This window comes from Malus domestica, chromosome 06 (assembly GCF_042453785.1).
Source record: "Malus domestica chromosome 06, GDT2T_hap1".
NCBI classification, from domain to species: Eukaryota; Viridiplantae; Streptophyta; class Magnoliopsida; order Rosales; family Rosaceae; genus Malus; species Malus domestica.
Genome location: NC_091666.1, coordinates 6,750,561 through 6,776,620, shown reverse-complemented (window position 1 = coordinate 6,776,620; position 26,060 = coordinate 6,750,561). Strand labels below are relative to the sequence as shown.

Genomic DNA, 26,060 nt, shown 5'->3' with positions numbered 1-26,060 from the left:
ACAGCCGAAAGGTTTAGAGAGTATACGGTAGGTTTGAAAATTCGGCTTGAACAGTCTACACCGTATTACCCACAAGCAAATGGGTAGGCCGAGGCAAGTAATAAAGTGTTGATCGGCATTCTCGAGAATGTAATAAAGGAAAGGCCCGGTATATGGCATTTGAAGTTGAATGAGGCATTATGGGCATATCAAACATCGCCCCGATCGGCGACTGCGACAACCCCGTATGCACTAACCTACGGACATGATGCAATGTTACCAGTCAAGTTAAGCATAAATTCATTGCGGTTGATTGAGCAAAGTAGTTTGGTTGGCGCCGAATATAATCAGTCCATGAGACAGGAGTTGGAAGATTTGGAAGAAGCGCGACTTGACGCTTACAACCTGTTGGTGGCACAAAAACGGATTGTCGAACGAGCCTATAATCAAAAAGTACAGCAGAAAACATTTGGCGAGGGTGAATTAGTTTGGCAAACGGTGTTGTCTGTAGGACTAAAGGATCCTAGGTTCGGCAAGTGGTCGCCAAATTGGGAAGGGCCGTTTGTTGTGCATAAAGTATACGGCAATGGGGTATATCATCTTAGAGACCGGACCGGTTTAGTTCACAAATTACCAATTAATGGGAAGTTTTTGAAGAAATACTATCCGGTCACTTGGGAAATGCGGGAGTAAAACATTCATTTCATTAAAATTGATAGAATACAAAGTGAGCTGGTCAAGCAGTTTACATAAAAGTCAAAATAACGTTAAGGCGAAGAAGGTAGAAGAGTGCCGAGCAGGGCCTTCAGCTCTAACCACTGCACCTCGCCCATGATGACCTCGGCCTGCCGGTTTTTCTTCTCCAGCTTCAACTGCTCGACCCGTTTTGTGTTCGCCGCATACTCGGTTAAGCAATCTTTGCTGCCCGACTCGAAGTCCTTGGAAAGCTCAGAGGTAATGGCCGACCTGCGTTTCGCCAATTCGGCCATTTGACGGTCGAGCTCGGCCAAGGCCTCTTCTTTTGCCTTTAAAGCATCGATCTTTGGACGGAGAGTATCTTAGACGGCCGTCGCAGCTTGCAGGTCTTGTTCGGCCTTCAAAGCATTTTGGAAGATATTAAAGGCCTCCCGAACCCGCTCCAAGGCAGACGACGCCTGAACGATAGCCTCGCCGCTCAGGTGACCATCGGCTCCGAGGTCGTTTAGACATGCATTGAGCAAATCAAGACTGTTGCGCTCGAGTACTTGCGACGCCGAAAGCGACAAGACTTCTTGCAACCGAGTTAGAGCAGTTGAATCAGCAGCTTCAGTAGCGGCGGCCGAAGGACCAGCCCCTCCAGTTGTGCTGGACAGGAGGGCTTTGAATTCGACTTCCCATGAGGCCTGCACAGAAAATAAAGTTTGAGCTCAAAGAAATCCTAAAAAGATAACAAGAGGGTTTCGTTTCTTTTAACCTGCCGAGAGGAGACTTCGGCCATGTCTTCAGGATCGTTGCTCGAACCTAAAGAGCTTAATGGCCGAGCCCAGTGTCTTAGGCTGCTCCTCAGTTCACGCGGCCGATGGAGGTTATCTACATTCGATGGCCATTGAGGCGGCCAAGAAATATAGATAACACCCTTCGACGCATAGAATTTTCGATGAAAAGAGTGTGCAGGCACCTGACATTTAGTAGTTTCCTGGTTTAGAGTTTTTACGGCAGAGAACTAACCAAGAAAAGGTGGAAGAAGGTACTTATAAAGGCCGAAGTAACCTCCTGCGGAGGAATATTGAGATCCTGGTCCTGCGGATGAACGGGCGTCTCCGCCGACGCTTCTGGCTCCCCGACAGGTCGTTTACCATGGTTAGCCGTAGACGGGCTGACTCGGACAACAGCTTCGAGCACGGACTGTAGGTCTTGGTCTTGCAGGTGAACGGGTGCGTCCACCGCCACCGCTGGCTCTTCGACAGGTGGTTTGCAATGGTCGGTCGTCGAAAGGCCGACTTGGACAGCCACCTCGGACACGGGATGAGGTTGACGATGGGAACGAGGACGACTCACCAGAGGCACTTCGTCGCTCCCCTCACTCTCCTCCAGAAAGAGGACCGAGGTTTTTGCGGAAGTTTTCTCGGTCGAGGGGACTGCCTTTTCTAAGACAGGTGCAGCCTCGACCAAGGGAACAGCAACTGGTTCCCAACCTTAGAAACAGGCCGTGCTTGGACTGCTTCCTCGACCGGAATTGGCCGATCCTCGACCAAGGCTTGGGCGACGGGGGGAGAAGGGGATACGCTAGGAGTCGTCGCCCCCGTGGTTTGACTGGAGATGACGTGAATATCCCGTTTTCCTTACCTCGCCAGCTTTTTGACCCGTTTGGGGGGCCGAGGGGGTTCGACGGTTGGCTCGGCTTCTCGACGAGGCCGTTTACTCGGCAAAGCTTGCGCGGTAACCTCTGTCCTTTTAGAGACGACCGATTTTTTCTTGGCCACGGTTGCAGCGGCCGCCTCTACCTTTTTCAATGGTCGACTTCCTGAGAACGTACAAGCAAATCAGCAAAACCGATCAATAGTTCAAAAAAAAAAAAAAAAAAAGGAAAAGAAACAGTTACCCTGGGCTTGGGAGACAGAAGCTTTCTTAGGTCGATCACCGAAAAGTTTGTCCAAAACAGTTTCGACCGGAACACTAAAGAACTCCTGGGTATACTTTTCCCACCACTCGCCGAAGGTATCGGTACTAAGTGTTTCTGTGATGGCCGATCGGAGGCGGAAACTTTGGCATTGCTCTTGAAACTCCCTCTTGGCGATATTGCATTCCTTCTCTGAGGAACCAGACTCGCGTCCATGGCTTAGGACGGTTCGCGAAGAGAGAAGGGGGATCGGGCAGCCTTAGAGGTAGCCAAGCTGTCGAGCCAGGAAGTTAGGATGGTATACTTCCCAGCCCGCTCGTTTCCCATCACAGCCGAGAGGAAGGTCGCGAGTGAGCACGAATGACCCCCAGGACTGACGAAGGTCGGCGTCTTCGTCTGCACCCCACATTGATGTAGGTAGCTTGATTGAGGAAGGATATTCTCGACGACGGCATATCAAGAACTTGTCGTTGGAAAGGTCATCAAGAGCGAAAAAGTATCTAAATATCTCTTCGGCTTGGTGAACGGGGTGTTGGTCGAGAGGCCAGCTGAGGCCCAAGGGCTTCCGTTGGCAAGAAATCGACGATTGCCAGCTGAAGGGAGGTGAAGTAAACTTACAGCCAGAGTTGAAAAACTCAGAGGGGACCATTCTGGTATGGGTCGATCTTGTGAAGGGTCGTCTCAGCCAGTCAGCGGAAGAGATGGGCAATAATGTTGAAGCTAAGTGACAGGGCGTGACCACTAGCCAGGGCCTCGGCCACCGGTATGTTCTCGACCAAGCATTTGTTCGATTTAGTACAACAAATGTACTTATTGTACCAATAGAAGAGGAAAGCCTTATGTTCCCATTCTCGCAGAGCCTCTTCTCCTAGGCCGGCAAAATGGAGATAGAGGGTGTTGTAGTTGAAGAAATTCTTGTGGAGTTTTTGAACGTCTTCTTTCGAGGGGATTTGACCCTCACTGCTCAACGTCTCAAAGGCCCGTCTGTCGAAAAGTGTCTTCAGGTCAAGGTTCGACGGGTACCCGGAGAGGGCAGCATCGATGGGGATTCCAGTTGCTGAAGTTCCCAAAATGGCGGTGATGTCAAGAATGTTGGGGCCAACGGGACCAAGAGGGAGGACCATGGTGTTGGTGGCCGAACACCAGAAGCATAGGGCGGTTAGGAGAAGCTCCTTGTCGAGAACGACATCCATAGACGAGAGGAGGATGGCATCGTAGATACCGAGGTCCTTCCATTGCTCACCGAATAGCGTTTCCATTCGTATGACCCAGGCTGCCCAGGTTGTAGTGGTTGAAGGCCAAGAGCCTTGAGGCTTTGCCGCATCCCATCTCGACCATTCAAACCCTTGGAGCAAGGATGATAGGCAATGCTCCTGGAGAAGTCCAGTAATGGCTGATGGTACTGCCACTTTAAAAAGAGGGCCCAAGATTTGGTGAGAAGTACTCATGTCACTCTCAAACCGTATGGTTTTGATCGAGTTTCGATCAAGAATTTTTTGACACTAATCACATTCCCTGGAAAGCTTAGAGAGGAAGGAGGCCATTGTGGGAAGGATAAAAAATATGATGTGAAAGGGGTTTTTCTGGGTTGGAGACTTGAGGATGAAGACTCGGGAAAAAGAAATGCGTTAGAACAATGGCAGGAAATTCAGAAAATTTGAACGCGTAAAAGTATAAATGAGAGGATTTCGATATTTATAGGACGATGAAGGGAAGGGCAATCGTTCGAAATTCGAATTGAAGGGTAGAATCGACCGAGAAATTCGCTAATCATTATGAACATTCAGAAAATCCAATTGAGAAGACCAAGGGTTTCGTGTTTCGGGGGACGCACGATTGCATGTGACGGCGAGATTTATGGTGAAAGACGGTTTGGCGTCTGCACGATGCTGAATGGTTCGTAGATCGAGGTGGCATGGTGGTGTTCAGCAACAAGACCACGATGATATGATGGTTCAGAGGGCTGCACGCTCCAAACGTCATTATAGATTAGCCCTATAGAAGAAGGCCACGTAGAATGGTGGTTAGCAGAATCAAGATCGTGTAATCATGTTCAATAAATGCACCTCGGAAGGAGAGCATTTGAGTTTTACGTTTTAATTTCGCTTCTTCAAGGCCAAAGCTCGACCAGAGGGTTCAGGCCGAAGGCCTCAAAAGCGAGGGGGTAATGTTTAGGCCCAAAATAGTAGTTTGGGCCGAGTATAGAATCATTCTCGGCCCGGAAGGCCTTGCGACAAGGGTGCTATGGATCGTTCAGTACGTGGGCCTCCAAACCTAGGTCGACTAGGTCATGACGTAAAACAGGTCGAGTCCTAGTGCAATAAGGAGTCTCGGCAAGATTAATAACCCGAAAGCGAATCCGGTTCAATAAGGGACTAGGTTCACAGTCATAATGAAAGTAGGATTGGTCGAGTCAGTGTTTGATCAGGAGAAGAAGTCCTAGTCCGAATAGGGTTTTAACTCGACCTTGGGGGATCCGTTGCTATAAATAGAAGAGGCTGTACATCATTCAAGGCCCCCTGCAATTCAACACAAAACTGCCCTGCGCAAACTTTCTCAACAACTTTGAGATTTTTTCTTTTCTTTTCTCGCTGACACATCTTCCGTTGGCATCAACAGCACTGTGGAAGCAACCGGTGATATATTAAGTCGGCATAGATAGCTCTGTCATCGTAGAATCAGTCGGTCTCGCAGTATCTTCCGTTGGCATCAACAGCACTGCGGCGATGACGGTTGGTTACCTATCCAAGTCTCGATCGAGAAGGATTTTCGGATCCTTATTGATTGAGGTCATCTCATTAGCATCCTAGGCAAAGTGAGGTGTTACAGTATATCGAGCTCGGGGCATTTCATGCCGAGTTATTTTATGATTGGATACTCCCAAGTGGGATTTAGAGTTCGGCATTCAGACGGCCGAACCACGTTCACTATTAAAACTTATATTTGCTTTGAGTATTTGTGCCCTTACACTTTGGTGTCGATTCGGCGTGAGTTTACTCTGACGAATAACATCACTGTGACTGAATCCGACGACGACGACTCGTGAACTTCGTAAGAATAGTAACCTTGTCTTCAGGTTCGTGAACCCAAGAGGCCGAGACGCGTTCCTTCCTCGGTCACAATCGCAAGACGCAGGAGTCAGCCTTGCACCCAACGCAACATCAACAAATTTACTCCTCGGCCGAGCTCGGCCGACGAGTTGGCACGCCCCGCATTCACCAAAGGACGTAGTTAGCTTATAGATTACTCGGCCTGCGCGCCACGTAGGCTTGGTAGTTTCTAGGGTCAACACTATGGTATAAACAATATATATATATATATAAACACTCGTGATTAAAAAATGATCTTTTAGAGGATCGATGCACGAAGATGAACGGTTCGGATCGTTGATATTACGTTCAAAGTTTTACGGTTGGTGAAAATATTGCTCAAAGTTTATAAAGTCTCTAGAAACTATATAACATCGACACATATTTTAGTTAACCGTAAATATCGGAACATGGTATCAACGATCCAAACCGTTCATTTTTCTACTTCCACTAAAGGATCACGTTTTCAAAAACGACAATCTGAAAACCAAAATTAAGTGAGAGAATAAAGCGTAAACGACAATTGACGACTAGATATAAATCTAAGGTTTATGGATTATGATGTCAATTTTCAAAGTTGACCCCTTCACAAAAGTTGTAAAACTTGTTATTATGAGTTATTGTATATTTTTGTTTACATTTTTCACACTTCTACAATAATTATTATGAATTTTATTAATTTTGCATTCAAATGACAAACGCTATTCATTATGGTTTAGAGGGTTTTAAAAATGTAAATGACAATGTGACCATTGTCTATGCGTGGAGGATGAATCACGAGCGTTATTCTTTTACATTTTTTGTGCTTGTACATTAATTATTAGGAATTATGAACTACCCTAAAAATGCTATTCACGAGGGTTTGTAGGGTTTTAAAAATTCAAATGATGATGCACCCATCTCAAAGTGTAAAGGATGCGATCACGAGCATTTGCATATTTTTTTTATAGCTTTTGCACTTGTAAATTAATTATTATAGTTTTTTTAATGTGCTTGGTATTTTAAATATTTTTATGTGTTTTATAATATTTTAATCTCACTTTTAAAAGGATAAAAATTTATGAGTATCATTGTCTGAGAGAGAAAAAAACTTTGTTGCCACTTAGTACTACGGTCTAATGATATTCCTCTTCGCTTGTAAGTGAGAGGTCTTAGATTTGATTCTCACTAAAGGCGAATTGGAACCACCTTGTTGCAAGCCCATTATGAGGTTAAGCCCATCCTCTTCCCCTTAGTGTAAATAATATCATTTGTTCAAAAAAAAAAAAAAAAAAAAAAAAAAAACTTTGTTGGGTCATTGACTCTAAAATTGAAGTCAGATTTTTTGCCTATAGTAATACTATACTAGTTGATTTGAATTTTGGACAACAGGTTAAGTAAAATTTATCTGACTAATGATAATAAGAAACTTTCATAATAAAAATAAATAAATAAATAAAACTTAATTTTTTTTAATTTATCTAAAATAATAAGATAATACAATATTGTCGTAGCCTATTTTATCTGACAAGTCCACATAGGAAAGAATAACTAAAATCAAATCTAATCTAGGATTTACATAATCACACTTGAACTAGGAAAGTTTATAAGACTCCCCCTTGAGTGTGTAAATACTTAAGGTAGATTCAGCATCATGTAGAAGTTTGAGGAAGTTGACTCATCGGCACTGATTCTGGGAACAACGCTATTCTCAATAAGGTAGGAACTTGCATAAAGAAGTAAGTCTCATTAAAAAAACCCTAAGGTTATGGCAAAAACCCGAGTAAGGAAAAATCCATAGTTTAAGGAAAAATGTATGAGAAATGCAAAGTCAAAAGAAACGTCTACGGGACGTCATCAGGGATATGATCAACCCAAGGTGGGTGCCTCGTTAAAACCTAGTTAGGTAGCAAAAATCCAGTGGGAAAAATGCTCCTAATTGTAGAGAAAAAGAGTACATTAAGATCAAGCAAGTATACTTCAGGATACTCCTATTGAGTTTGACATAATTCCAAAGAGAACTAGCAATGTTACAACTCAGAAAGTTTACGCATACCAATTCTTTGAACAAGCTTTTGAAATGTCACCTTCGGTAGTGATTTGGTGAAGAGGTCAACCAGATTGTCTTATGAACGGATTTGCCTGACTTCAATTTTCTAATGTTGTTGTTGTTGATGTGAGAAGAAGAACTTCGGCGCAATGTGCTTGGTGTTGTCTCCTTTGATGTAACCCTTCTTAAGCTATTGGATGCATGCTGTGTTGTCTTCATAGATCGTCATCGGGACATCCATGACAAGGTAAAGATCATAGGAGCTACGAATATGACCCACAACTTCTCTTAATAAAAAACACTGCCGAGTTGCTTCATGTAAGGCGAGAATTTCAACATGGTTAGACAAAGTGGCAACTAAGGTGTGTTTAGTTGACCTCCAAGAGATTACGGTGCCTCCAACGGTAAAGACATAACCCGTTTGAGAACACACCTTGTGCAGATCAAATAAGTATCATGCGTCAGCATAACTAACAAAGCGAGAATCAACTTGAGAAGCAGGGGGTACGACATCACTCGAGGATCCATAGGGATAAAATAAGCCTAAATCCATGGTACCCTTAAGGTAATGGAAAATGTCTTTAATGTCAGTCCAATATCTGCGTGTTTGTGCATTACTGTACCTTGCCAAAAGATTAACAGCAAAGGAGATGTCGGGTCTAGTGCATTGAGCTAAGTATAATAAAGCGCCTATCGCACTTTGATAAGGAACTTCAGGCTCCAAAATCTCTTCATCATCCTCATTTTGACAGAAGGGATCTTGTTTTGCATCTAGCAATCGAACGACCATAGGAGTACTCGAAAGCTTGACTTTATCCTCGTTAAAATGGCTCAACACCTTCTGGGTGTAGTTCGTTTGATGTACTAAGATTTCATCTGAACAGTGCTCTATCTCGAGACTGAGACAATATCGAGTTTTTCCTAGATCTTTCATCTCAAATTCCAACTTCAGGTGTACGGTAGTTCTCGCGAGCTCTTCAGGAGTTCCGATAAGGTTCATGTCATCGACATATACTGCAACTATCGTAAAACCGAAATGTGACTTCTTAATAAACATACAAGGGCATAGTTCATTGTTCACATATCCCTAGTCAAATGCTCACTCAAATAGTTATACCACATTCTTTTGGATTGCTTCAAACCTAGAGTGAACACCTAAAACGAATTGAGAGCGTGTTTTGGGGTTTGGAAATATTTGATTCAGTCAATGTAAGTCATTTGGGAACTCTCATATAAATTTTGTATCAAGATTCTTGTAGAGATACGCAGTTACTACGTCCATTAGTTGTATACTCAGTTTTTCGGAAACTATCAAACTGATAAGGTAGCGAAAAGTAATAACATCCATAACGGGTGAATAAGTTTCATCATAGTCAATCCCAGGGTGTTGTGAGAAGCCTTGCGCAACAAGATGAGCTTTGTAACGCACAATTTTGTTCTTCTCATTACGCTTTCGAACAAAAAACCCACTTGTAGTCAACGGGCTTCACATGTGGAAGAGTAGGAGCTACAGATCCAAACACCTTATGTTTCACAAGTGAATTGAGTTCGACTTGGATTGTTTGTTTTCAGTTTGACCAATCGGTTCTACGTCAACATTCATCAATGAAACGGGGTTCAATGTCATTGCTCAACATGATCTCAGTAGCTACTGCATATGCTAATGCATCGTCGACTATCATCTCATTTCTACACCACACATCATCTAAGCTAGCGTAATAGACCGAAATCTCACGATTCTCGGGAGGTGGATTCATCTTTTGAAGTACACTTTCGTAATCTAGAATTTCCTCATGAGTTGGATAGAATGAGTAAGCGATGGTCGGATTCACGATAGGCTCTTCAGGTGCCTATGCCATGGGTTTTCTTCTTCCGGGGGTGTGAATCCTTGAACCAAGTGATCTGCCACGCTTATGTGTAGGGGCAGATGATTAGCTAGCCGCTAATGTACCTGGATCACCAAAGTTGGCGTCCTAGGCCTCCCGGAGGGAAGGCTATCGTACATTTGGTACATCCATCTTTGCAGGCATATTTGCAGCTGGAATATGTGATCTTGTCACTCACGCGAGATAGGTGAAAGCATCTAGCATGCTCTGGAGATCTAATATGCGTTGCACTTCAATTTCAAACTAAGCGGTGTAGGGAGAAGGGAGGAAGTGGTTTAACTTTACAATCATCAAAATATTTTTCCTTAACAGGTCGAAACGAGCTATGGGAGGAAGGTGGGGATGGAAGAGGAGAATGAAGGAAGTGGTGGTCTTGGAGAAGAAAGGAGATGACCCTCGAAAAGGATTGGGAGAAAGGCGAGAGAGAGAGAGAGAGAGAGAGAGAGAGAGAGAGAGCGAATTGAATTGCAAGAGGTTTTTTAATTTTATAATGTTTAATTGATTTTTTTTAATCTAGTTAGGCAAGAGAGTGAGCTATGTGCCTGCCACTTTAGCAGTTAACAAGCAAATTGACAATTTTGTAACGGAGGTCTAACATTGCAATGAATTGGTAAGTTGATGTATGACTTTGCAATGTTTTAAAAATGAGGTATGAGATTGTGGTTCGACCCATAATTAAAGTAGTTTTATAGAACTTACCTTAATTTAAAAGTTCAGAAATGTTTCTTAATATGTGGGAGTTTTATTTTTATTTTGCTAACAATGGGAATGACAACTCAATTTTTCAAAAGGAAAACTAATGAAAATGACTTGAAAACTTTAAGTTTTAACGATAAGGACAAAATAAAGGGTAAAGTGAATAGTACCAGGATTGATTTTTCAATATAAAAATTTGGTCTTTCGTTAAAGTAAACAGTACTGTGAGTTTTTCGTTAAAATTCCCTTTTCATAATGTCAACTTAATTACATATGAATATTTGCCAACATGATGTGTGTGTATATATAAATATATGAACATATTAATAAGATAACCTTGTCATGATATTGAGATATTAGTTTATAAATTCAGAAATGTTTTTTAATACGTGGAAGTTTTATTCTGCTACCAATGGGAATGACACCTCAATTTTTCATAATGTCAACTTAATTATATATATATATATATATATATATGGATATAAAAATGAAGGCATGTCTGGCTAGCTAGGTTATGTACCAATATTTCTGGCTATGCATGCAAATCTTTGAATAAACTGTCGGTAGAAGACAGGTTTATATGGGTGAAGAGACTAATTGTTTACGTACAAATAAAACTAGTATATATGTATATGAGCATTACGTAAGGGATTATGTGTATATATGTAAAGTACAGTTAGATAACAATTGATCTGTCATGCATAACCAAGACAGAAAATCTCCTTCAAAATTTCTGACCTGTATTAACTATTTGACTTGAATATTATCTTAGTTAATTAGGTAGTCTTTCTTTTAATTGGAAAATACTTGTTCAAGATTCAACCTTTAACTTCATCCCATCCACACCCTAGCTAGCTAAGTTAAGAAGTTCCTCAGCTGAATCTCCAAACCCAAATTAGTGACCTAATTGCTGATCATACTTTGATACAAAAGAATCGATGTAAAAGCGGTGATGATGACATGACCAAATCTGGAAATTTGAGGCGAGGAAAATTGCATATGCTATTATGCATGATATGAAACCTCAACCCGTCCCTCCTGTTTAAATACAGATAAAGAAGCACTCACTTCTCCATTTTATATATAAAGATATAGCAAATGGATTTGGAGATAATATAATTATATATACTAGTTTGATCATGTCCATCACCAAAGTACCTTTAAACACCAAGTAATCGTTCTGTTTATCTCTCCATTCATCTATTCATGTTTTGTATAGATAAATCACGCTTAAGAGAGAATGAACAAAAATGAAATGAACAACTCCTTACAACATATCATATACTTTTACACAACTCAGAAAAATTATATAAAGTATTCGCTATGTGAATAAAAAAACTAATATTCCCTTACTTATCCACCATATTTAAAAAAAAAAAGCTAGATAGATATACTAAATAGTTAAACTAAACAATAGTACTATGTTATTGTTGACCCTAAAAACTACTAAGCCTACGTGGCACGTAAGCCGAGTAATCTATAAGCTAACTACGTCCTTCGGTGAATGCGGGGCGTGCCAACTCGTCGGCCGAGCTCGGCCGAGGAGTAAAATTTGTTGATGTTGCGTTGGGTCGCGCTACTGACTTCTGCGTCTTGCGATTGCGGCCGAGAAAGGAACACGTCTCGGCCTCTTGGATTCTCAAGCCTGAAGACAAGGCTACTATTCTTACGAAGTTCACAAATTGAATTCGGCTTTCAATGTGCCGAATGTAATAACTTGTAACACCTCACTTCGCCGAGAAGGCTAATGAGATGACCTCGACCAATAAGGATTCGGAAATCCTTCTCGACCAAGACTTGGATAGGTAACCAACCGTCCTCGCCGTAGTGCTGTTGATGCCAACGGAAGATGCTGCGAGATCGGCTGATTCTGCGGTGACAGAGCTATCTATGCCGACTTAAGATATCACCGGTTGCTTTCACAGTGCTGTTGATGCCAACGGAAGATGTGTCAGCGAAAAGAGAAAATAAAAATCTCAAATTTGTTGAGAGAGTTTGCACAGGGCAGTTGTGTGTTGAATTGCAGGGGTCCCTTTTACGTTGCACAGCGCCTTGTATTTATAGGACTGAAGTATTTGGCTTGCATGGTCAGATAATGTTGCAGAGTTTGACTGCAACTCTGCCTCACAGAATGAAATCTGATCCGTGGCATAAGCTGGCTGACCTTTCAAATAAAATATAAAAACTATCTAGGCTTATCCCATCATGACCAAAGACCTAGCTTACCTAGGCTTCTCTCTCCACCATCAAATCCTTGCTTTATCTCATTAAGACTCCCAATGCAACTAAAGCCTTCTTTTTCCATGACGAATATCCAGGTGCAACCATACATGCAAATTAAATTATAATTTAATTGCATATCATCTAATCACTTGAGATACCATCTTCCATCAAATACCACTTTGTATCAGGAGTCCTATTGATGCATGACTCACATGGCCACAACAATATCACAAAAGAAACATATTCTCCAGTATCCTATTTTGCATGCCTACCCAATGTGCTTCGAAATAACTGTATAAATAATTTTAAATTATCATCTAAGAGATAAATATATGATTAAAAAATCATAATGTTATCCTTTAAATAATAATTAAAAAATTATCTTAGTAAATCCAACAGTTTAGAATTCGCCTATTCAACGATCTCGGCCGATTGTGTAATTTTGGGTCCAAACAGTTATACAAAGTATTTCTATTTAATTATACTATATTTTTTATGAGTTTGTAATTGTGAAGTTGGTGTTTATTTGGCATGTGTAGACTCTTCATCTGCTTTAAGGATTTCTCATGTAATATTTTCTCAATAAAGTTTGCTTTGAGACGCACGTTTGACATTTATTTGAAATCTTAAAGAAAGTAAAAAATTATATTGTTTTCCTAATCATTTCATTTAAAGAGACTACATTTTTACACACTACGTCTTATGTATGGATGTGTTTGTAGCGGTTAGATTGATGGTTTCATTTTAGCAGGGCCGGTCCAGAGATTTTTGAGGTCCGGGGCGACGTAAAAAAAAGTGCCATAACTTCATGTAAAAAAATTATTTATTTTCACACATAAGACATCGAAAAAATTATACTTAGAAAAACACTTCAAACTCAATAATTTAGAAACACAGAAAAACTAATTTATTTTGTATTGAGAGAGGGAAACAAAAAAACTTCGGCCTTACAAGTAGATAGATGATGAGTTTTGTTTTCCATTTGAAGTTTGAATGTGTTTTTGAATAAATCGTGAGGTGTTTTTTTCTTATTTACTAACTTTGTCAATATGGGACTAAAAAATAATGATGTTTTCGAGTCTTACTAAATTAAACATTTTGATGACACGTCATATAATTTGCAAATTTGGTCTACGTATTATTCTTTGTTGAAGATTAGACTTGAATTAAAACAAATATTTAAAAATAACAACCCACATAGCTACTAGATAGTAACTAAAAATAAACTACCAACCAAACAAAAATCTGTAAAAATTGAAAAGAATAAACATGCACATAGCATTTCGAACTTAGGACCTCTTGTTAATTTTAAACAACAAAAATAATTGTTTCTAATTAAACTTCTTGATCCTTTAACCAAATTTTCTAAATTTATACTCTTATAAAAAGAAATTTGTAAAAAAAAGGAAAGTAAATAAGCACACATGGTGTTTTGAACCCAAGACCTCCTTATTATTTTCAAATGACAAACCACCACTTCTAGTTAAATTTCTGTGTCTTTGAATCAAATTTTATAAATATATACTCTTATAAAAATATATATAAATATACCGTCCTAATAATTTTGGTGCCCCTAATTTTTTTGGGCCCTGGACGGTCGCCCCTCCTGCACTGGGCCTGGGCCGGCCCTGCATTTTAGTACCATCTTCTGTTTTCCGGCCTGCTTACGAGTCGTGTTTGTAAACTCCATAGTCCATACACCGTTAGGGCGTTAGCCATCAAAGGCGTTTTGACGGTTTGAATAGTTTGATTCTCCCTCCAGTTTCTCAAAGAAAGTCAACACATAACAAAAAATAGTCCAGTCAACTAATTAATAGGCTGTCAAGCCTTAGGTTAAGAACGGCAAAGCCATCAGATAACTTGAATAGTTTGAAGTCATGGGGAGAGGGATATTTCAATCAATTGACTCCAAGTGCCCTAAAAAGAAAGAAAGATTTTCATAATACACTAGTATAAGTAATTGTGATGTTTCATCTACAGTATTGTATTTGGTAAAGAACATCATAATATCAATACAAAATTTATAATATGAGTACATCGTAATTATGATATTTCTTGCCATAATCAAATATACAATATTAGTACATCTCTCGTATAAGTTTTTTGGTGTAACTCGAACACAAGACAATATATCACAAATTATAATATAAATAAAGAAATATTAGGAAATATATCTAAAAAATAAAACATATATCTTATTGTCGGTTACTTGGACTATAACATGGTATACTACCTTATGTTCCAGATAAATTTCCCCTCAAAGTAGAGACGCCATTTGAGGCTGGACGCAGACTTTCGTGAATGATTATGTGTTTTCATGTACACAAAAGCACGAACCTGCGTAATTTATATTTATTCAAATATCCAAGTTAAATAGAGAAAAGGTCAATAAATTTCTTTACAAGAAAGTCAGTCGGACCTCCAACGGATGGTATTTCCGTAAAAACAAAGAAGTGCATGGCCGGTTTATAAACTCACAGTTTATATAAGCGCACTCGGACGTGTCAATCCCAGTTGGTTGTAAATTGACAGTATCTCTCTCCCCTCTCTCTCTCTCTCTCTCTCTCTCTCTCTCTCTCTCTCTCTAAAAACGTGTGCTTCTTCTTCTTCATGATGCTCGTCGGATCAACGCTCCCAGCTCACAACCTGAACCTGTTTCAGGCCAGAAGAGCCAGCTTCAGAAACTACACGTCTGCATTAAACACCTCAACGAGAGCTCCATCCTCTTGTTCTTATTCAGCTGTCTCCATTAAACCAGGTTCTAACTCCACCGAGTTGACTCGGCTCCACCTCGCCAACCTCGACAAGCTCCTCCAAACCCCACCTCCGCCCCAAACCCAACTCGACCCACAACCCGATATCCAAATAGACAAAGACCCGAATAATAGTGGGTCGCTCGAAAACAAGGGAAGGAGGCTTATGGAAGGGCTCAGTCTTTCTCGGTTGTGGACGCAAGTGAAAGGCGCCGCCGAAGACATGTCTCCGAGACACCTCAATCGCCTGCAGCGCCTCCTGTCCAAGACTGGAGAGTACTCTCCCAGAAATAATCTCAGCACCCGGTGGCGCGAGTATCACGGTTCAAACAACTGGGCCGGACTACTTGACCCGCTGGATGAGAATCTCAGGCGAGAGGTCGTCAGATACGGTGAGTTTATCCAGGCGGCTTATCATTCCTTTCATTCGAATCCGGCGATGTCGGCAGAGGAGGCTCAGTTGCCTCGCCAAGTGGCGCTTCCCGATAGGTCTTATAAGGTAACCAAGAGCCTTTACGCCACGTCATCAATCGGGTTGCCCGATTGGGTTGATGAAGCGAGGTCGGATCTCAGTTGGATGACCCAGCGGTCGAGCTGGGTTGGGTACGTGGCCGTTTGTGATGATAAGAGGGAGATCGCACGGATGGGCAGACGCGATATTGTCATTGCCCTCCGTGGAACGTCGACGTGTCTTGAATGGGCTGAGAATTTAAGGGCTCAGCTCATTCAGATGCCCTCGACCGAGGAAGGTCACCAGCAAAGCGGAGCAAGAGTGGAATGCGGATTTTTGAGCCTCTACAAAACACGCGGGGCTCACGTACCGAGCCTCGCCGAGTCAGTGGTTGAAGAGGTCAATAGGCTGATGGAGCAATACAAAGGAGAGACATTAAGCATAACTGTGACAGGACACAGTCTTGGTGCTGCCTTAGCCTTGTTAGTAGGCGATGAGCTTAAAACATGTGCCGAGAACATGCCGTCGGTGGCGGTTTTCTCCTTTGGAGGCCCCCGCGTAGGTAACCGAGGATTCACAAAGCGAATGGACGACAAGAATGTGAAGGTATTGAGGATTGTCAACTCCCAAGATGTGATCACCAGGGTTCCAGGTATTTTCGTAGGCGAAGGAGTACTCGAGGAGAAGCTGAAGAACGCAAAGGCCGGAGGATTCATTGACATGATCGACAGGAACATGCCGTTGGCTTACTCACATGTTGGGACAGAACTACGGGTTGACACAAAAATGTCGCCTTACTTGAAGCCCAATGCAGATGTGGCTTGCTGCCATGATTTGGAGGCATATTTGCATTTGGTGGATGGGTTTTTGGCATCTAACTGTCCTTTTAGAGAAAATGCTAAGAGGAGTTTAGTGAGGTTGCTTCAAGATCAAGGATCTAATGTGAAAAAATTGTACATAAGCAAGGCAAATAATTTGACTAGTTTAAATCTTGAAAGAGAGTTTTCTCAAAAAAATCTTGAAAGAGAGGGAATGATGGCTACTTGTTTGCCTAGCCCATCTTAAATTTACACATAAATAAAACTTTGCACATATCTATGTACTTCTGGCCTAAATTCTCAAAATTATGCCTATGGTATCTTGTGCTTTTGTGGTGAATTCATTTTCCTTTGTTTTACCAAATTGTTTTCTAAAAATTTTAAAAGAAACTTTTTAAACGATATTAATGGGATTGTTCACATTATAATCTTGGACAAATGACTCAATTATATATACATTTTAGTTTAAATTTCTTTACTTGAACTTGTTGCAAAAGCAAAGGTACATCTATGGAAAACAATATTACAGCAAGGGCACAAAGCTCCAAAGGATAACAAGACAAACTAATAACTAACAAACAGAAATAAAGCTTCCAGTGGGATTAGGAAGTAAATTAACCTATCTCTTACCAAGGGGATGGCAGCTTGATCTGCGCCAATCAAGTCCACCTTTAATTGCCCAGAAGATTAAAATATAAACCAGCACTAAATGGGCTGTCGGAACTCGGTAGAGATGATTGATTTGGATATGACTATTCACTATAGTAAATGAATGTCGTCGATGCAAATTTCCTCCGTCTTCAGTCTTGATGAAAATGCACATGCAAAACAATTAACACCTTTGATCAAGGACCTAAGCCTCACGCGCCCACGAGGTGGGGGTTAGGCCAATGGATCTCCGATGCCTAAGTCAGTTTCTCTGAGATAATAAAATGTTTAGGGCTTTTAGGGGTAGCAAAAGCTTCTGAAATTTGGTAGAATGTGGGGTATTTATAGAGATAGGGTCGGCCATAGTGTTAGGGTTTAACCCTACACGTGGCGGCATCCTATTGGCCAAGTGTTTTATGGAAAAATATTCTCTAAATATTCTCAAGATATTAAATATGAAATAATATCCTGAGATAATGGAGTAATTATCCCTAATTTATTTAAATTGGGATTACTTACTTGATTGGAGTCAATATTCAATTAGGAATGTATTAAAAATAGGATTTGGGTAATTAATTCTTATATTTAATGCTTTGACTTTTCCTTGCCAATGGCAGGTGAGCTGTAGGCAGTTGTATTCAGTTGCTGGAACCTTCAGGGGTGTGAGTTGTGCATGAGAGTATCTGAGAAGCCTGTTTATTTATTGAGGGCAATCTTGTCTTTCTAGAGCCAAATTCAACGTGCTGCCTTTAGAATTTTTGGGATTATTTTCGGCTCCACAGATGCCAACTTCCTTATTTTTTCCAAATTGAAGGTTACTCATGAAGAAAAATTGTCTCATATAATCTTATCATTTTTGTGAGGTTTTGTTGACCCTAAAAACTACCAAGCCTACGTGGCATGCATGTCAAGTAACTAATAAGCCAACTACATCCTTCAGTTGTGTAATGAGCGTGCCAACTCATCAGCCAAGTTCAGCCAGGGAGTAAAATATGTTGACATCGCGTTGGGAGCATTGCTAACTTCTTGATCCTACGACTGCGGTCGAGGAAGGAACACACCTCAGCCTTTGGGTTCTAGAGTCTGAAGACAAAGCTGCTAGTTTCTTCGAAGTTCACTAATTGTCAGCGCCAGGTTCAGTCTCAGCAACTATATTCGTGAAAGTATAAGTACGCCGAACTGGTACCAAACTGTACGGACACAAATATTTGAAAAAGATAAATATCTTGATTGTAAATGTGGTTCGGCCGTCAGAATGCCAAACTGTAAAATGTACTTGTAAATATCTCGATCATAAAATAACACTCGGTGTTCAATGTGTCGAGCCTAATAACCTGTAACACCTCAATTCACCGAGAATGCTGATGAGATGACCTCTACCAATAAGGACTCAAGAATCCTTGTCGACCGAGACTTGGATAATAACCAGTCGATCTCGAAGCAGTGTTGTTTATCCAAACTGAAGGTGCTCCTTGGTTGACTGATTCTACGGCTTCAGTGCTGTTTATCCAAACTGAAGATGTCGCCGGTTGCCTTCACAGTGATGTTTATCCAAACTGAAGATGTGTTGGCGAAAGGGGAAGAGGAAAAAAATCTCAGGATTATTGAGAAACTTTGCGCAAGGCAATTTGTATGTTGATTTGAAGGAGCCTCTCTGTTACAGCGCACCTTGTATTTATAGCATTCATATTTTCTGCTTGGCACGGCCTAATAATTTTGTAAAGTTCAACTGCAACTCAAACTTGCGGAACAAAAATTAATCTGTGCCAAAGGCCTATCCTTCAGATTGGCTTTTCAAACAAAACAAAAACCTATCTAGGCTTATCACATCATCATCAGAACTCCCATCAGTGCCTTGCTTTATCCCATTAAGACTCCCAATGCAACTATAAAGCTTTCTTTTTCCATGACATTTATTCAAGTGCAACCACGCATGCAATGTGAATCGCAATATGTCACTATAATCCAACTCTTGCATGGCATTAGTCAAACACCTATTCAATCTCATCTATATATCTTTGTTCTCTTATCTGACTAACATTTAATTTGCATGAAAATTGTTGTTTTGCCAGATAGAATTTGTCCCAAAAAAAAAAACCAAATAGAAAAGTAAACGAATATTCCTTTCGGACGGCACTCTTCATCATCCTTACTACTTCAAAACCATCTGATTAAATACCTTGCCGCAAGAATCTCGAAGTTGGAGATATCGTTTGCATCCCATTTATCTTGTTGTATAAGAAAATATCAGACGAATCATATTAAAGATAATTATTATGATAAAAACCATATCAACGGTCTTGATTGCACAGGCCGATGAAGTAAATTTGAGTCCAAACAGGTTTATTTATTTATTTTCATAAGCAGCCTTCAACTTCGAAAAAAATAAAGAAGTTGTCATTTAGTTTTCTTTTAAAATGTCTTCAAATATATAATAAATAGTCTTATCCATGCTAATCATGTCTAACAAACAAGACCTCAAAGTAGAGATAATTGTGCCCCACTCAAACGGAAAAAATTTCCTACAACTGAATTGTGGGATAGTTGTTCTACCATAATACTCATCAAGTAACTAATGAGTGTTGTAGTAACAATTGTATGATCCCTCATGAAGCAAAACCTGTATGGAAAAGAATTATATATATAGATCTTAGGATTGGGAGACACCCAGTTTTTACACAAATTATGACACATGTTATTAGTTGTTAGACTAAACCATTTGAACTGTAAAGATTGCATTAGTTATCAAGTATTTGTTGAAAAAAATGCTAAATTTCCCTTGAAGGTATCAACAACAATATCTTAAACTACCATGTACTCATCAACTTGTACTACAATCTAAAGATATCCTTCTTCATTTGTAAGTGAGAAGTCTCAAATTCACTCACATGAATCACAAGGACGTATAATATTTGTTGAATTTGATATCTTGTTATAGTTGAACTATTATGTGGCTTTACTCAATGTAGCGCTGTAACTGTTGGAAGTAATTACAATCAAAATTTTTATATCAAAGAGGACTAAGTCGAGACATAACAACTCGAGTATCATCCCCAATGACCAGTGGACACCCCACTCTTCGTTCACGGTCGACTACAACCTGAAAGAATGAGAGTGAAACTTCACTCATGATTGCAGATTAAGGGTTGATTCTCCTCTTCAAATAATAATAAAAGCCATTGACGCTATTTTAATTAAATTAAAACGCATAGCTTCATTTTATCCCTAGGTCTTGTTATACTTACATTACCCTTTCTGTGATTGGGTTCTATTGACTATTGGTCCTGATGATATTAATCACGCTACAACAAAACATTATATTTACCACGACAATTTTATAACAAAACATTATATTTACCACGACAATTTTATCACGGACTTTAGAATCTCGTGGTAGAAAGAAATCAATTATCACAGTCAAAGTCGGCTCGTGGTAAATATGATTAATTCATCACGGTTATATTCACATCCGTTGTTGAAATTAAAAATCACCACGTGTAGTGCTTGTGGTGATTAACTAAAACCACCACACCGCCTTTCTAAATTGCACCACGTATCTTGACCGTGGTTGATATTTTTAATGTTTTTTTATTTTGTTTTTGTTAGTGACTTGATAATATTTGGGGATATTAAAATTATTTGCTATTCCCCCGCGCGCGCCTTAGCTGTGTGATTTTAATTTTTTCCCCCAATTGAGAGATAAAAATCTTGAAAACTGAAAACGCTAACTGTCCATCGTTTTCTTATTCACCTTCAGTCCCATGCTTAGGATTCGTCTACCCTGTCTACCAATTTTAGATTAGACTCCATCACCCGACTCTTCTCTCTCCCCTTCTTTTTCTTTGAGACGAACGTCCAACTCCCCTCTCTCACCTTAATTCTCTATCTACCCCTTCTCGTATCCTCTCTCTTCCTCATCTCTTTCACGCAACAGCGATGTTGTCCACAGGTCACCAACGACCCTCAATTATACCTCCAAGATGCTCTTCCTGTCCTCTTTCCAACCCCCGAGTTAGTTTCTACAAATTTGTAGCCGAATTTCCTCAATTTTAGATCCAAGAAATAGTGACCGTGGGTTTTTCTGCCAATTTCCGGCCAAGCCTGCCAGAATTGGACCTCGACCCAACAGGTAAAAATTATCCTCTCCTCGTGGGCTGTCATCCAGTGTAAGTGTTTTTCCAAAATAAAAACTTTCAGTTTTTGGGATTTCCGTAAGCTTTTTAATTTAGTGTTAGTTCTTACTTATTTTTAGTGTTATTTGATACAGATTTATTGTTAAGGCTGTCTTCGTGTTTGATTTGATGGGTTGCTTTAGTTTTCTTCTGGGTTTTCTGTTTTGCCTTTGTATTGGTGGTTTCTGCTGGTTCTGATAAATATATAGCATGTATGATGGAGTTGATTGTAGTAACAAAGTACCCACCATGTGCTTGAAGGCAGTGGCGGAGCCAGAAATTCATGTTAGGAGGGGCACACTTTAGATCAAAATGGACATAATACATGTAGAAACTATCTTGTTCTTTTGGTCGTCTTGGTATCAAATTTAAAAGTGAGTGACTATACATTTATTCTTCATTATAAATGGTCAACTACATCAAGAGTTGAAACATTATTAAAAGCACATTCATTTATTCTTCATTCTTGATATTAAATTCAAAGGTGACTGACCATGTATTCATTTTCTCATACCGACCAAGAAAACATTTTTCTAAAAACATTAAGCCTTGAGAGCATTTGAAAGGTTTTTTGTGCTAATTTGGAAAAAGGAAATATTTTTCTCTTCTTGATTTCATAGATGATATAATAGAGGGAAATGAGAAATTAACGAAAATAATAGTCTGCAAGCAAAGGGTAAAATTGTAAATGGGCAAGAAATAGAGAATATGATCAACTAATATTGGTATATAACTATAGTTTCAAATCTCTAATGTAAAAAATTGAAGGCTTTGTATGTGTTGGATTGAAGTTAATTGGACTAACTAATACAATTACAAATTCAAGTTGATAGTGGTATTATAAAATTAATTAATGTTAGTAGAGGTTGTTAGGAAAAAAATTATTTGAGGATAGGCTCGAGCCTACCCTAGTCTAAAGGTGGCTCCGCCACTGCTTGAAGGAATGCCAGAGTGGGTATTGGATAAAGGGCGTATCTTGAATCTTGATTGAAATCCGAAATCAGTGTGAAGAAGTTTATCTCTTCATCTGGGCTTTTTGCTTCGAGTTCCTTCTGTGAAATAGTGCTCGTTTTGAGAAATATCCAGAGTGAGTATGAGTGTAAGAAAGAGCTTACGAAATCTCCAATGCATGCTAGTTTAGGTAGTCCATAAATGTGTAAAAGTGAAGTTAAATCTGAGTCTACTATTTGTACTCTATTCTTTGAATGCAGCTTCTAGATGCCTGCTAGTTTAAAGTTTGAACTTTTTTCACATTGACAACTGAAATCATTGAGTTAAAAAAAAAAAAAAAAAAAAAAAAACTTGTGTTCCCCTCATGGGGAATAAACATATTCCATTCCCAACTTGTGATTCAAATTTCCACTTCGTGGTCATTAATCATCCTTATCGTCGAATTGTGAAGTAGTCGTCTAATGAAATTAATATTTCAAGTCTCAAAATTTGATACGTTCTAGCACTTTTTTCCACATTTAGTTTTTGTATGTTTGAGTTTTTAATACAAATTTTCAGTGATGTTTTCTAAACTTGTGGTTTTTGTAGCTTTGCAGTTTACCCTTTTTATTTGCACAAAGAACTTGCAGACAGGGTAAGAACTTTATATTGATTTCTGGGCTAATTAATGATTTAGCTTATAGCATTGGTTTGGTTCCTATTGTTTATGTTTATAAAAACAAAATCTTTGTTTATGGTATTGGGTTGGCTAATCTTGTATGGTATATATTTGCATAAATATATATGTAGTGGCTCTGTTTAGCAGATTCATAATCTATCATGTGTTTATCTTTTCTCAGAGGACCCCCCTTAATATTTTTTTTTCAAGAGTTCTATTCACTTTTCTTGATTGAGATCAAATGTATATTTCTACCTATACAAGTACAAGATTTTTTTCTTGATCCATATGCTTATGTCCATGCAGATAGAGAGAGGCAACAATTGTTAAGGCTCAAGCATTAGGGGCAGTAGTTCGCTCTCAAGGTCCTTTGCTTGGAGGTGTTCAAAGAAATGTGAAGTCTTCAAAGTGACAATGTCCTTGTTTGTTGAAGGTCTCTGGATAGTTTGGTATTTCTTTGTATATCTCATCGTATTTTTGTTAGCTTTAGTTTAGTGTACAATTGTAATGTTTGAATCTATGATTTTTTTTATTAATTGTTATATTGTAGTAAATGTGTAATTTGTTTATAAATATTATATAATACATTTATTAAACAATATTTTATTTTTATTTATTTTTGAATTTTGTTTTATAACGGGCATTAGCCGTGATCAATTTGTAATCAACAACGGTTATAGTGCACGTGGTGTTAGATCTACTTCTACAACGGGCCCAATCCGTGGTTATATTACAATTAACAACGGGCATAACCCGTGGTAGAATCTGTGACTTTCTATCACATCCAAATTACTAACGGGCACAATGTCCGTGGTGGATTACAATCTACCACGGGCATCGACCATGATAGATGAGTTTTTTTTCTACTAGTTGTTACTTATCGTTATAGAGTTCGTTATTTCGATTGACTTGACACCCAAGTAAGCCTTCTCTTCACATTAGAAATTGAAAGAAGCTTAAAAATGTTTACATTCAAGAGGCTTTTGTCAATCACTGGGAAATTTGAATAAGAATCTCAATACTTTGTCAGAAACCCCTCTTAGTTTTGAGCTTTGAATCAGTTGAGTATGATTGTTATCTCTGCAGGGAGCGCTTAAAAAATGTCACCTGAGCATGCCCCTTTACGTAAGTGTTGGAAATTTTGAGTAGAAATTTCATTGTCCCACATTGGTCACTACCAAAAAGTTTCCTCACTTTATAATTAATATATAATTGATAATTAATTATAAAGAAGCAATGTCTTCTTCCGGGGCTCCTTTATGGAAGGAAGCAAATAAAAGTGAAATGGAATCCATTATGGAAAATAACATATGGGAATTGGTTGATTTACCTCCCGGTAGTAAACTAATTGGTCATAAATGGATTTTCAAGAAGAAACTTAAGGCGGATGGAACCATTGATAATTTCAAGGCACGTTTAGTAGCCAAAGGTTATCGCCAAAAGGAAGGGTTGGATTATTTCGACACCTATTCTCCAGTTTCTCGCATAACGCCAATTAGGACGTTAATAGTGATTGCGGTTGTATACAACTTTGATATACATCAAATGGATGTAAAAACAACATTTTTAAATGGAGAACTGGATGAAGAAATATACATGGAACAACCTAAAGCGTTCAAGCTTAAGGGACAAGAAAACAAAGTGTGCAAATTAGTTAAGTCATTATATGGACTTAAACAAGCACCAAAATAATGGCACGAGAAATTTGATCATACTTTGTTGACACATGGGTTCAAAATAAACGAATTTGATAAATGGGTTTGCATTAAAAGTAATGATAAAACTTTATAAGGTTTCCTAACATTGGTCACTACCAAAAGGTTTCCTCACTTTATAAGGCTTTGTCCCTTATAGAAAGTGATTGGAGTGATGAACCTTGGAGAATAAAATTGGGCTCATCCTTGCTGTTGGGCTCATCCTTGCTGTTGGGCTTTGGGGTGTGCTAATTAATTATAATTAATTATAATTAATTATCAAAAGATGGACCTTGGGCCTTGGGGCTCTTAGGCTCGGGCTCTAATAATTAAATTATTTAATTAATTATTTTCATATTTAATTAATTTCGAATTTAATTAATTTTTTATTTTTTATTATTTTTTATCAACAAACTCATCCTTTCGAATGAAGTCTTTGAAGAGTGATGAAAGAACACAGAGAGCAAAGCACCCATTTGGAGAATATATCTCCCAACAGACACATCCCGTTCTCATACCTGTTGCAAACAAGTATACACCTACTATATATACATCCATCTGCATGACATTTAGCATACAGAAAATCAACATTCTTCTTCTACAATCACAAACATCCTTTCAAAGAGAACCACACAAAAATTCGCCAGAAGTTAAGTTTTCCAGTGCCAGAATTCTGACTTGATCGTTGAATCTTGGTAAAGCAAATGTTCGTAGAACTACAAGCATTGAGTAGAGACAAGATTTCTATTTCAAGGACATTGCGGTACGCAAGCCTCGATCTTCAATATTTCTGTTTTCATTGTTCATACATTGTTAATTAGTTGTTCTCATTTATTATTTATTTTTATCACAGATTGTTAACATATCTCCAACAATATGTCCACTAAATATTCGGCCTATGTGTTAAGCAACGGTAAAATGAAGATAGGACTTATTTTATTGTTCAAACCCTCGTAAGATAAGGAACCAAATGCATATAATGAGAGAGTTATTTCTTTTTATTTTTTTTCAAAAGATAAACTTTTAATTATTAGATTATAATTGAAATGTTTACATCTTCTGCCAAAATATTAAAATGAAATTTTGGGCCACAATCCCAACCATACAACCCTCCATTTTTCTGAACGAAAGCCGCAACGTAATATGCCGTTCAATTGCCTTCACGTTGAACAAATTTGAACGAAACAATTCCCATTAGCAATAGCCCAAATATCATGAACTATATTTTCCAACTCCGCATCCACACTGATCTCCTTTCGTAGCATTCTAATTAACCCGCAAGCATGGGGCTCGATAATGATATTTCGTAGTCCCTCTCGTCTGCACGCCTCCACTGCTACTCTGAATTGCAGCAGCTTCTGCCATCATGGATTTAGGCCATCTCTAACTGAAAGGTCTAGAGGGCCAGAGGGCC

The 26,060-nt window shown here is 39.2% G+C and overlaps 2 protein-coding genes and 1 long non-coding RNA gene across 3 annotated transcripts; all 3 read left to right on the top strand.

Annotated features, from left to right (window-relative positions):
- Positions 1 to 252: 252 nt before the first annotated feature.
- Positions 253 to 672, top strand: LOC139196751 (uncharacterized). Its single transcript, XM_070823090.1, has one exon. It carries the CDS (start codon positions 253 to 255, stop codon positions 670 to 672), a length of 420 nt encoding a protein of 139 aa, XP_070679191.1.
- Positions 673 to 15,019: 14,347 nt separating this feature from the next.
- Positions 15,020 to 16,807, top strand: LOC103447739 (phospholipase A1-Ibeta2, chloroplastic-like). The gene has a single exon (XM_008386932.4). It carries the CDS (start codon positions 15,112 to 15,114, stop codon positions 16,768 to 16,770), a length of 1,659 nt encoding a protein of 552 aa, XP_008385154.3. The 5' UTR covers positions 15,020 to 15,111; the 3' UTR covers positions 16,771 to 16,807.
- A 4,307-nt stretch (positions 16,808 to 21,114) lies between these two features.
- LOC139196993 (uncharacterized) lies at positions 21,115 to 23,474 on the top strand. The gene is made up of 3 exons (XR_011581935.1): positions 21,115 to 21,337; positions 22,883 to 22,928; positions 23,259 to 23,474. It is a non-coding gene; the product is annotated as an uncharacterized lncRNA (long non-coding RNA).
- The last annotated feature ends 2,586 nt before the right edge of the window (positions 23,475 to 26,060 follow it).